The sequence below is a fragment of the Betta splendens genome, chromosome 9 (genome assembly GCF_900634795.4).
Source record: "Betta splendens chromosome 9, fBetSpl5.4, whole genome shotgun sequence".
NCBI lineage: Eukaryota > Metazoa > Chordata > Actinopteri > Anabantiformes > Osphronemidae > Betta > Betta splendens.
In genome coordinates this window covers 18,586,085-18,598,506 of record NC_040889.2, presented here as the reverse complement: position 1 = coordinate 18,598,506, position 12,422 = coordinate 18,586,085, and the positions used below count along the sequence as shown (strand labels likewise).

At 41.4% G+C, this 12,422-nt stretch overlaps 2 protein-coding genes across 2 annotated transcripts; both read left to right on the top strand.

Annotated features, from left to right (window-relative positions):
• Positions 1-29: 29 nt before the first annotated feature.
• c9h9orf85 (chromosome 9 C9orf85 homolog) lies at positions 30-1,916 on the top strand. Its single transcript, XM_029161711.3, has 4 exons — positions 30-228; positions 485-591; positions 795-908; positions 1,129-1,916. Exons 1-4 carry the CDS (start codon positions 127-129, stop codon positions 1,373-1,375), a joined length of 570 nt encoding a protein of 189 aa, XP_029017544.1. The 5' UTR covers positions 30-126; the 3' UTR covers positions 1,376-1,916.
• Positions 1,917-5,623: 3,707 nt separating this feature from the next.
• Positions 5,624-11,425, top strand: gda (guanine deaminase). The gene is made up of 14 exons (XM_029164060.3): positions 5,624-5,911; positions 6,498-6,586; positions 7,215-7,386; positions 7,548-7,635; positions 8,595-8,700; positions 8,913-8,940; positions 9,034-9,141; positions 9,304-9,411; positions 9,489-9,586; positions 9,705-9,772; positions 9,944-10,090; positions 10,252-10,370; positions 10,458-10,485; positions 10,569-11,425. Exons 1-14 carry the CDS (start codon positions 5,783-5,785, stop codon positions 10,631-10,633), a joined length of 1,353 nt encoding a protein of 450 aa, XP_029019893.1. The 5' UTR covers positions 5,624-5,782; the 3' UTR covers positions 10,634-11,425.
• Positions 11,426-12,422: the final 997 nt, after the last annotated feature.

Sequence of the window (12,422 nt, the reverse complement as noted above, 5' to 3'; positions counted from 1 at the left end):
AACGCTTCCCTTTAAGACCCCATTGACGTTACACCTTGGTTTCTTCTTCCGGGTTAGTTCGCTGTTCGGCATGCCTGTTTATGTGTGTGCCCATATAACGTGTGTAGCTAGAAATTGGAAATCACGATGAGTTCTCGGAAGGCCAATGGCTCTCGGTCGAGAGGCCAGAAGTATCAAAACACCGTCGCGTTTAAAAACGACAAGTACGGAGCGTCTGTACAAGTGAAGGTGTGTAAAAGATGGTGGCGCGTGTAGCGTAGCTAGCATGGGACGCTACTTACTTCTAAATGACTTTTGTTTGTGTTGTACACGCACATCTAGAGACTGGGTTACAGTTTATCTTTCCCTAAAGTAACTCTAAAGTAACACGCGTGGCATTGTTTAGAAGTGACTCCCATCATTAAGTTTTTCATTGCATTATTTTTCTTTCACATTTTAGTTTCATGACATTTCCTTCCCATGTCTGCTGTTGTGGTCATTATAGAAGGCGAAATCAAAGATCCATGATGGACTTTGTCAGCACTGTAAAAACGTTCTCGAGTGGAAAGTCAAGTACAACAAGTACAAGTCATTAACACAGCCCCGAAAATGGTGAGTACACTTGGTGGTACTACAAACACACAAAAGGCTGCATTACACGTCTCCGTATCTGTTATAATAACCTGTGAAGTACTTCAAGTGGGACAACCAAGTAGCATCGCCTCTGCTTTGTGTAATTCTTGTGTTTAGGATGGAGTTTTATTTCATTTTGACACCCGATGACATTTGTGGATTCATAATTTCTTTGTTTTTAGTGTGAAATGTTCTCAAAAGACAGTGAAGGATGCGTATCACGTGATTTGTAAGCCCTGTTCTCTTCAGCTGGAGATCTGCTGCAAGTGTGGGCAGAAAGAAGAAATCGTTATTCCGTAAGTGGACATTTAGTGAGCATGTTCGTAGATAATACAACATATCAATACATACTAACATAAAGCCATTCTGCCATCTTGTGGCCAATGAGCTACAGTGCAACAGATTGTTTAACCATGTTCTATATTCACACATTCAGTTTAATTGTGACATTCAATATAAATTTAAAAGTAAACAATATCGCTTTTGACACCATGTCATTCTGATCTTCCTTTCTAGGGTGAACTTAAAATCAGACAAAACAGAAGAAAATGAAGATGGTGAACAGAAAAACCTGAGACGTGGGCGAAGTAAAAAGCAAACGGGGGACTTGGACACTGATGACGATTATGATGATGATGATGATGATGATGATGATGCTGAAATAGAAGATGAGGATGACGAAGGCTCTGACTCAGGACCAAAGAAGACACAGGACAATTCAGATTCTCTCCCAGATGTTTGCAGAGTTAATTTAAAAGACTGAAGACTGTTATGGACTATTAGGTAAACGCAGTGCAAAAGGAGGGACCGCTCATCCTTCACTTCTAAGCATCCCTTAGAATTGCAGCAAATCCTGCTCTATGTCTGGATGTATTGATTATAATGGTGCTGTCACAGATGTTTAGCTGCACTGACACCCAGTCACTGATGCTGAAATGGGTTGTCCCTCGCCTTTTTAGCCCACATTATGGTGGTTTAAAAATTATACTTCTCAGACCATGGGACAGTTTTTCATTCAGTCTATGACAGTCTGGGGCGGATTCATTTTCTAGATCTTGTTCATGCTCTATATGCAATATTTTTGCATAGTCTTTTATTGCATTTGTAGATGCAAGAGCCAACCATGTTCGCAAATAGCATTCTGTCAGACTTTAAGGAGCCGATGCCTTGATTTTCACAACAGAATCGTGTCTGTTTTTGATACGGTGTTGCCTGGAGACCTGAAGATCACCATGCTAAACGAAGATGATTAAATGCCTACGTTTATGCTGCTTTACATCAATAAATATAATTTTTACGTTGAACTGTTTGCTGATGCAGTCTTTGTTTTTTTATCCCATCCCCAATGTTTTGTTTGCAAATTAATCTGTTTTCATTGCATTTTATAACCTATTAGTTTTTCTTAATATTATAATTCGGAGGACTCTATTGACATTATCATCTTTACAGTATTTGACCTAACAGATTAAGATAATATTTTTCGAGTATCAGCAGCAATGAAAGCAGAAGTTGAGGTTTCCTGATGCATCAAACTCACCCTGTCACGCAAACTTATAAAAGATAAGTTTGCAATTCATATGTAGGCTCAGTTTATGTGCTATAACTTGATTTATGAAGCCCCCTGTCGAAGGTCATAATGTTTATTGAGAGTGTTTTAGGTGTGCAAAGAAATACTGAGATGTTTTATGTTACAGTATAGGTGGCGTCAGTAAAATCAGTTAGGTGCTTTTCACGTTTGATGGCATTTGATTTGTCTAGACTAGTTTAAAATACCTGTACCTATTCCAAATCTGACCCAAATATCAACTGTCAATGTCCTCACTTCTTCTCATGATTTTATACTCTGACTTTTAACAAAAGGTCTTCTGTGTCTGTGTAACTTCTCTTTTTTTCATTATTTATAGATATCCTATGCATTTCCTGTGATTGCTTATCCTGTCACTACATGTAAATTGTGCTTTGCATGCAAAAGTTAGTGTCAGTAGTTCATTTGATGGTGATGTCATATGTCACATACAGATGGAGTTATCAGAGATCCTGTGGCACTTTCTTTATTTTGTGACCTAGGTGTTATCACGAGTTATGCTAATACACTCATACAGAGGGAGCGTCTCACTTTCTCTGATTTTAGTTGACACAAATTGGCTGATCAGTCACTCATCGGTCACCTATCAGCCGATTGTCAGTCGCCCCTTCCTTGTGGAAGTCAAGTACTAAGTATATAAACAGTTCTGAGACCAGGACATAGAACTGATGATGCCATTATCACGCGATGGTAAGACGCACAGACAAACAAACGCCAAAACAGTTAGTGGCCCTGGCTAACTGGATGAAGAGATGCACCAGAAAAGCCAAAACCAGGAGAATAAACAGGATATTTAAGAAGAATGGGAATGGGAACGTGGTAAACAACAAGTGCCGCATCAAGTGCATTATATACCAAGGAGATGCTCTGTCCTGCATAAGTCTGAACCCCCCCAGCCAGATCATCACCCAGACTGGTTACGGGTACCGACTACGGAATAACATAACCATCAGCCACCTCCTCTACATGGATGATGTCATCCATGTATAAGATTGTTATTAGATGTCATCCATGTAGAGGAGACATCAAGCTGTATGTTAAGAGCGAACGAGATACCGACTCGCTGATACAGTACATACCACCAGGATATATAGCCAAGACATCGGAATGTCATTCGGACTAAATAAGTGTGGTCGGATGGTAGCAAGGAGAGGAAAGGTAGTCAGGACTGAATAGATGGATAGAACTACCAGAAGGCCAGATAGCAGATGTGGAGGATAGTTATAAATAGCTTGGAATCCCTCAGGCAAACAGTAAACACAAAAAGGCCGCAGGGACAACAGCAACCACCAAGTACCTCCATAGGGTATGGCAAGGCCTGAGAAGTCAGCTGAATGGGAAGAACAAAGTCCGGGCGATCAAACACCTACGCCCTCCCGGTCATAAACTGGCATAATACGCTGGCAAAAAGAAGAGACGGAAGCCACTCACATCAAGACAAGGAAGCTCCTTACAATGCATGGAGAGTTTCACCCCAAATCCAGCACCCTGATACTGTTGATACTGCTGATATCAACAAATCTTACCAATGGATGGAAAAAGCTGGACTGAAAGACAGCTCGGAGGCACTAATCCTAGCAGCACAGGATCAGGCCCAGATCAATAGAGGCTGGGGTCTACAACACCAGGCAGGGACCCCAGGTGCAGGCTGTGCAAAGATGCCCCTGAAACAATACAGCACATAACAGCGGGATGCAAGATGCTAGCAGGCAGGGCCCACATGGAACGCCATGACCAAGTGTACAGGAACATCTGTACTGAGTACAGGCTGGAAGTCTCAAAGTCTAAATGGGACACACCTCCAAAGGTGGTTGAGAATCCTGTGGGACTTTGAGATACAGACTGACAAACTGGAAATGGCCAACCAACCCGACATAGTAGTGGTGGACAAACAAGTGAACAAGGCCGTAGTGATAGATGTAGCACACGCCCCTCCTGTTTTTACAGTCTACCTGTGGACCTGGACTACACGTCACTGCTCCACCTGCAGCGTGAATGTGCCACTGCAATGTATTGCTCAGGATTTTGGATTCCAGTTTACTATTAAGTAGTGGGAGTACTCAAGTATTTTGTACTACTGTGTTTATACATAGTTGTATATATGAGTTGTATACACTGAGTGCAGAACACTGAGTTGTAGATACGTTCTACAAAACTCTTATCCACAAAACTGTAATTGGAAAAGTGAATGAAGCAACAAAGGGACTAATTCACTGGGATAGATTTTACTCTAATAATAATATTCTTTGCTTTAATTACTGCTCCAGTTCATAGAGGCCTTTGAGATACAGCATGCTTCCAAAAAATACTTCCTGTGTCACTTAACAAGGGGAGCCAAAGTTTGCAGTCATCAGCAATGAAAACGGAACTGCACAGTGAATTATGACCAATATCACTGTCAAGAGGTTTAGGAAAGGATCTACAGTACATATATATGTATAAATATATATCCAGAAATTATTAGTGTTCAAAAAGGCTTTTGGCATATAAACAATTATTGACCTTTGATACACTGTGGTTCCAGGTAAATAATGTCTTTCAGAATCTTGAATTTATGGGCTTTAAAGTGTAAAAAATTAAAACATGGATTGTTAATAGAATAAAATGCAAACTGATCTGTTGCTTTAACATTGTGCTGCTCATTTTTTGTATTTTACCCTAATTATTAACTCAGCAAAACAAAGCAAGAAAGCAAAAAGTTATATTATTTGGTAATGGCAGTAACAGCTTGATACAATTGTTGTTTACAATCCTCAAGTAATTTTATGTACTGATTCACTTAAAATAGAATAAGTACTTCTACTGTTTATACTGTCTCTGTTGCAGAATGCCAAGTTTTAAGGTATCCAAAACATTCTCTTTGTGATAAAATGAGTTTGATAATTTCCAGGAAATACACTACTCTGGTACACGAAAGTGGTCCACTTGACATTGAACGTACTCTGAACTCAAATAGATCAATAGACAGATAGAGGTGTTTTTGAAAGGATTTATGTGAAGAACATGAATTATATGTGAACCCGTTTTTATCTATTATATATTTTGTTCGTGGTGAGTTTTTATTGGACATATACTTCTACAAACACTCTGACAGTAAAGAGCCAGTTTCCCGAATCTAGACTTACATTACCTTTTAAAGAATAACGTGTCATAGTTCCATACAAGAGAACGAAAATGAACTTGATGAACCAAGAGAAGCTTGACGATCCCTGTGGGTTGTTATTATGCGTATTTAATTATTGGAGGGACACAGTTCAAATGCATTCACAGTGCCGCACCTTAATAACACAAAGGCTCTTCCCGTGAGATATTTAACAAGAGCGAAACATGAATTGTCAGTTCTGGCTGTCACATTAGATCTTTATTGTATTCATTCACCTTAACTATTTGAGGAACAAGCAAACTCCAAAACGCGCAAAGACGCCGAGGCGTCTCATTGGCTGCAGATTATCTGTGGAGTCAGGTGGAGCCGTGCGTCCTGGCGCACGGTGATCAGAGCTCCCAGAAGGACAGAGGCTGTCACTGAGAAAGGTTACTGTTGCTCCATATATCATTCTGCTGGACTCGTTCTACTCTGGTTGGGGAATGGAAACCTCTGACCGACGCACCGAGGCAATCGGGCACGTCTACAGGGGAACATTTGTGCACTCGACCCCGCACACAGCGCTGCAGGTCCTGGAAGATGCGCTCGTAGGAGTCGATACGGGAGGAAAGGTCTGTCAGAATAAAATATAAAACAGCATTTCATATATTTAGTATATGTATAAATTGTTTGTACTTTAAGTATATAATATATTTATACTTTCGCAGTTAGTCACGATTCTGGGTAAAAATAAATTCTGCCCATTTGGCATAAAGAAATCTGCCTTTTCTGCGGGTACTTTGTTATAAAATCGGACTACGTTCTCCCACAGAGAGCTGTTGCTGAGCAACTTTCTCAAATTTGCTTGCAGCTCAGACACAAAAACTTCAGGATGAAATTTTCAAGTGCAGCACGTATGCCAGTAAAAACCACAGAGAAAATGGAAGTCTAACAAAGCACTGTTTTAACAACAATCAACAGGCTGTTGACTGTATTACACGTTTGAATCCATTTGTCTCGCTACACAATTGATTGTTATATCATATGATCATATGATCATTTATAGTTGCTCCAGGCTTTCTGCTTATGATGCTGTGAACACAAAGTAAATGACGATGAGTTTAAGTTTTTCAAAACTTGTTATGGTTCACAGCTACAACATTTTCATCCAGACAAATTGTATTGGTCTAACTCTTAGCTGCTTTATTGTGCCATCAGATTGCTTTCATTGGGAAAGGCCAGGAGCTAAACAAACTCTCTCAGACCTTTGGATTCTGTCCATCAGAAGTCACTCAACTGACACAAGAGTAAGTGGAAATGAATCACCAGACGTGTGCGTTTTACAGGGTTTGATATAAAATGGCTTCAGCATGTACAGAGGATGTCGCTGCAGTTGGTTGGAAGACATGAACACAACAGTGTTTTTGTTTCTTTGTTTTTTTCTGCAAACAGAATCACTCCATCACACTGCTGTTTTTGATTTTACACCCCAGTTAATATTAACACTCAGCCAGTGTCTATTTTGAAACCGCTAAAACGTTTATAAAAGGTTAAACATTAGAATTAAAAATTTCCTTAATAACTCTTAAACAATAATTACTAAGAATACACTGACATTTGATGCTCAGCTCCACAGGAATTTAAGTAACATTTAAAGGTTTGTTTTAAACCAGTAAATGCTACATGGAACCAATGGATTATATATATATATATATGTATAAAAAGATCTTAAAATAATTGATAGCAGTTTAGACTTTAATCATCAGATTGTGCACTTATTAACCATTGACTTGAGTTGTTGCTGGCACAGCATGAGTTAGTTCACCAAGTTTGATGTGGTTTTACTGCACGGTGCGTGAACTGTGCTGTATACATTGCATATGTGGGCGGGGTCTAATTACATCATCACCATCATAAAGCGTTGTTGCCTTGCAGTGAGTTCTTCATGCCAGGAATGGTGGACACCCACATTCACGCGCCCCAGTACAGCTATGCTGGTACGGCCCTGGACATGCCCTTACTGCAGTGGCTCGATACCTACACCTTTCCTGTGGAGGCTCGCTTTAAGGACTTGGAGTTTGCCAAGAGCGTCTACACTCAAATAGTGGTGGGTTTCTCAGCAATAATTATTATACAGTTATAGTTATACATCAGTATGTTGATGTGGTCATGATGTAGACCAACTAGAAGCTGATTTTTATATCAGAAGGATGTGAAAAAGGGAAAAAAGTTGTTGTATGTTATATTAATGTTTGTGTCATCTCACAGAAAAGGACCCTGAGAAATGGAACGACCACCGCCTGCTACTTTGCTACTATACATACAGATGCATCTCTCGTGCTGGGCCAGATTGCAAGTAATGTGGACACACTTTGATAAAGAGAAAGAGAAAGTAGTGGGATGGTTGTGAGTTTGTCTCGTTATTCTGTAAATACACACTGCAGTCATAAACGTGTGGATATTACTAAATGACAGAAGTGCCTAGGGTCTGATAGGTGAGTAACTGAACACAGCTGTAGCTCAGACCCAGGTGGCAAACTGATGATCTGAAAGTCTTCTCACTCTAAACCCTGAGTCGAGACTTAAACCTTAAAAGGGCTCTGAACACGCGAGACAGTGAGTGGCAGCCTGACCGCCACCACGGCTTCAAACCGATCCCTACGACTCAACAACTGCACACACACAGTTGTAAACTTGTGTCGTTTTACAATCGAATGCTCGTCAGGTTTGCTTTGTGCTTTTGTGTAATCAGGGTCACTGAACCTTGGCCCACGTCCTGTTCTGAGCAGCAGGCTTTTTGTGGAAAACGTTAGTCAGAGCCCGTCTGTGTCTGTACGCTTAATATAAAGTGGCAGAAACAAAATTTTAAGAATTTTAAGAAAGAATTTAAGATCCAAAGGTCAAAGTCACATTACGTGTTCCAGAAAGTCAGCGTGTGCATTTCCTTCGTACGTGGAATTATGTTGGGAATGTCCAGAGAGGAATGATCAGGGTGTGATTTATTGTGTGGTCCAACAGGTAAAACAAAGCTTACGGCTTACAGTCACATTACACATATACACATTGGTTTCACATTAGTGACATTCCCAGACAATCGTGGGATCTACTGCAATGACCTTAAACCCAGAATCTGCTCATAGACGTGATAGTTCCAGATGAATGAGGCTTCAAGTAGGTGCACGGGTGCAGGCTGTGCTGACAGTCCAGCGTATAGCATCTGATCATGATCGCAGTCAGGGTGAACATGGGACACGACGGCCAAGGTTCTGACTAGTCTGAGACAAAGGGAAGACGCTGACCCTGTTTTGCTTGCAGATGAGCTCGGGCAGCGGGCCTTGGTGGGCAAGGTGTGCATGGACAGGAACAAGTCTGTGAAGCATTACAAGGAAACCACGCAGGAGTCTCAGGAGGAAACCGACCGGTGCGTAGCGGAAGTTGAGCTAATGCTGCCATGACACATACAGTGGGGAAGATGTCACACACACACACACACACACACACACACACACACACACACACACACACACACACACACACACACACACACACACACACACACACACACACACGTGAAATCTAATTCCGCCAATAAAACAGTGTCAGTTCATCATCATAAATGTTTTATTCCTCAAGGTTTATTGCAGAGCTGTTGAACAAAAAGGTAACATTTTACAAACACTATTAAACAATGTCAGAAGAGTATTGTTCTCCTTCCACTAGTTCCTTAATGTTTCCCACCTGTGTCTTTGGCCAGTACCCTCTGGTGAAGCCGGTGGTGACTCCCCGCTTCGCTCTGTCCTGCACTGAAGCTTTGCTCGAGCAGCTGGGAGCGATCGCTAAGAACAACAACCTGCACATTCAGGTGGGCACATTGTGGAGGTATGGGATGTTACAGCAATAGAATGAATATGCGGACGGAGAGTCGTTGGCCTGTAACCGCGCCGCCACAACCCAGGAGCACCTCCTGCACATGCTACAGTGCTAAAGTTCACAGCTGAATGTCTCCGTCTGTCTCTGTTGCCAGAGTCACATCAGTGAAAATACAGAGGAGGTGAAGCTGGTAAAGGAGCTGTTTCCTGAATCCGAGTCCTACACAGATGTGTATCACAAATGCAACCTGCTCACCAACAAAGTAAAAACGCGGCCCTGTGTAACAAATATGAATGTTTTGTACGAGTTCCAGTTATTTATGATGGAAATGATCCCCAGACAGTGATGGCCCATGGCTGCTACCTCAGCGATGAGGAGTTGGATCTGTTCAGGGAGACGGGAGCCGCGTTGTCTCACTGTCCCAACTCCAACACTTCGTGAGTCTGAACCAAAGCTCATCAACACTTGATGTCATGTAATGTAACGCCTGAATAACTTAAATGGCATTTATTCATAGACTTATGTGCTTTTCCTTTTATTTCTACCTCTGCCCAGGTTGTGCAGTGGGACGTTAAATGTCCGCAATGTTCTGAAGCACAAAGTGAAGCTGGGGCTCGGAACAGGTGGGAGCAGAGCTGCTGTGTGTGTTGTATTAATATGATGAGGGTTTCTTTCATTCTGGGCCTCATACGTATAGTGCAGCTCTGGTTAGATGTCACTTTTGCACATCATCTAAAGAGCAGTCAACTGAGAAGGTACAAATGTTTGTCTTCCTCTGACCGTCTGCGTGTCAGACGTGGCGGGCGGATACTCGGCCTCGATGCTGGACGCCGTGAGGAGAGCTCAGGACGTGTCCAAGTTCTTAACCATCCAGGACCCAGGACACGACACACTCACCTTTGAGGAGGTGTTCAGACTGGCCACACTGGGAGGAAGCCAAGGTGGGACGCGAGTCCACTCAGTTGTTTGCTCTTTGTCTGCTCTCTCACAGACATTCCTGCTTCAGCACAACAGTGATCACGAGGATCTAATACTTTAATTGGTGACTAATTACAATTTTACAGAAGTAAATAAATAAGGGGTGTACCTTGTTTTGATGCAGCTCTGTCACTGGACACTCAGACCGGAAACTTTGAGGTGGGCAAAGACTTCGATGCCCTGAGGGTGAACGTAGCTGCCGCTGACGGACCTATCGATCTGACCCAGAAAGTGGAACCAAAGGTTGCAAACGCAACACAAACACAATGTCATAAGCGCATAAATGCCCTGCAGCTGTAACACCAGCCTTGATTTCTTTATAAATTTCAGATTCTTCTGGAGAAGTTCTTGAATTTGGGTGAGTTTCCCTTCAGGTCCCTTTGCGTCGTGTGTTCCGCCCGCCGCTGCTTGTAAGCTGCTGTGTGTTCTCCTCTGTTACAGGTGATGACCGTAACATAGTGGAGGTGTTTGTGGCTGGGAGGAAGGTGGTGCCGTTCACAGAGTAGGCTGCGTGGCCCCTACTCAACCTCACCTGCTTCACCTAAAAGCCATTTAGAGACCAACTTAATAATACAATAAACAGGACGCACGCTACAGACTTTTACATTTGGAGACAGTGGATGAGATGCTATTTATAACCTGCTGAGTACTATGAATCCTTAAAGGTTCTTATTTTTTTGTGAGCTGCTAATCATTTTATTATACAGCTGTTTTGTTTTCCTTATCAGTTCAATTCAACGAGATATAGACAGTAAACAAACTAATATAGAACTATGTTTATTGCACATTGACGTCATATTGTTCTTGCCTTCTCGCTATAAAGCTGAGTAACACATTAACTGGACCTGGTGATGATGATGCTAAGCCGTCCAGTTATCTGCAGTGGCTTCATGACCCCATCGCTTACTCATGGTGCTGTAACACTTTACGACCAAAGGAATGGGGGTAACTGGAGCTGCGGCTCTAACAGTGTTTTTTCCTGTACACTCCATTCTAATGTTTCAAATGACAACAGTGTATTATAGTGGACATACCAGGGTTGCTGCTGTGACTGTGGTATGTTTGTGCACAAATGAAGATGAAAGGTTTAATCCGTCATTTAGCATTTCCAGTAGCAGTGACCATGTTTAATTTGAAGAATTTAGCTTTGCACAGTATTTGCTGTACAGTGACACTGAAGCCTGTTGTAACTGTTGAAAAGGAAGGAAGTTGTGAAAAACTGACTAATAAATGTGTTCACTTTTTATTGCAATACCTATAAATCACAGAAGGCAGAAATAAATAATTATACAAACTCAGTTCAGATTTGTTGCTTTATGCTGTTTACCAGGACTGGGTGATCTGGGTCATATGGGTTATAGGTAAATTCTATATCTAATATCTAATTCTATGTTCTATATCTATTATAATGATTATTTCCCTTCTATATCTAGATAACTCGTTTTAATCTGTTTCAGGGTTAAAGTCACTGTTTCTATGAGACATAACAATAAAGCAACATTAAGCAAAGGTTACTTATTAGCTGCGTACTGACTCATGTGCACCTCAAGATACAGTCACCGGCACCACCATCTGCTGGACAGAGTAGTCAGGGTTCACTGATGAAAAAATACAGGAACAGCAGAAAAGAAGCAGGTGCAAAAGAAAATTGAAAACTATCAACAGCGTGAGTGAGGAAGAATTGGGGAGAAAGAAAAAATGGAAGATCTGCATGAGAGACAGACCGTTAGTGAGGGATAGGACAGAAAGGCAGGATGCTAAAAGACAGGAGAGGGTGGAGGAGAGGATCAAGAGGAGGCAGGAGAGAGTAAGGAAGGAACAAATACAGTATCAGCACACAGTCAACTAGTATATTAGCACGTTCTTCAGGGACATTTAATCCAATCAGTAGTATACAGTCACACTGGAGACAAGAACAGTTTAATGAAAGTTTCAATCAATCAATTCTTTCAAATGTATAATTAATTGTTAGTTGTTTAAGTTCACAACATTGCAATCAGTAAATTTACAATACCGAAATATGAACATGAACGTTAGCCTAAACCATTATGATCAATAACATGTCAATGAAACGTTTGCGTGTTGCACTTGAACGTATCAGGATTTGATGGGCAAAATGTCCCTGTGTAAGATCTTTCAGGTGCCTATTATGTACCATCTCAGCCTCTTTTATGGCAAGAGTCAGGCGGTTTGTGCATTGTTTAGGTGATAACAACGTTTAGAATGCATAGCTTCTAGGAGTATTAAAGCAGTATTGAATACGAGTATTATATGAGTATTTATCACGGTTAAAGC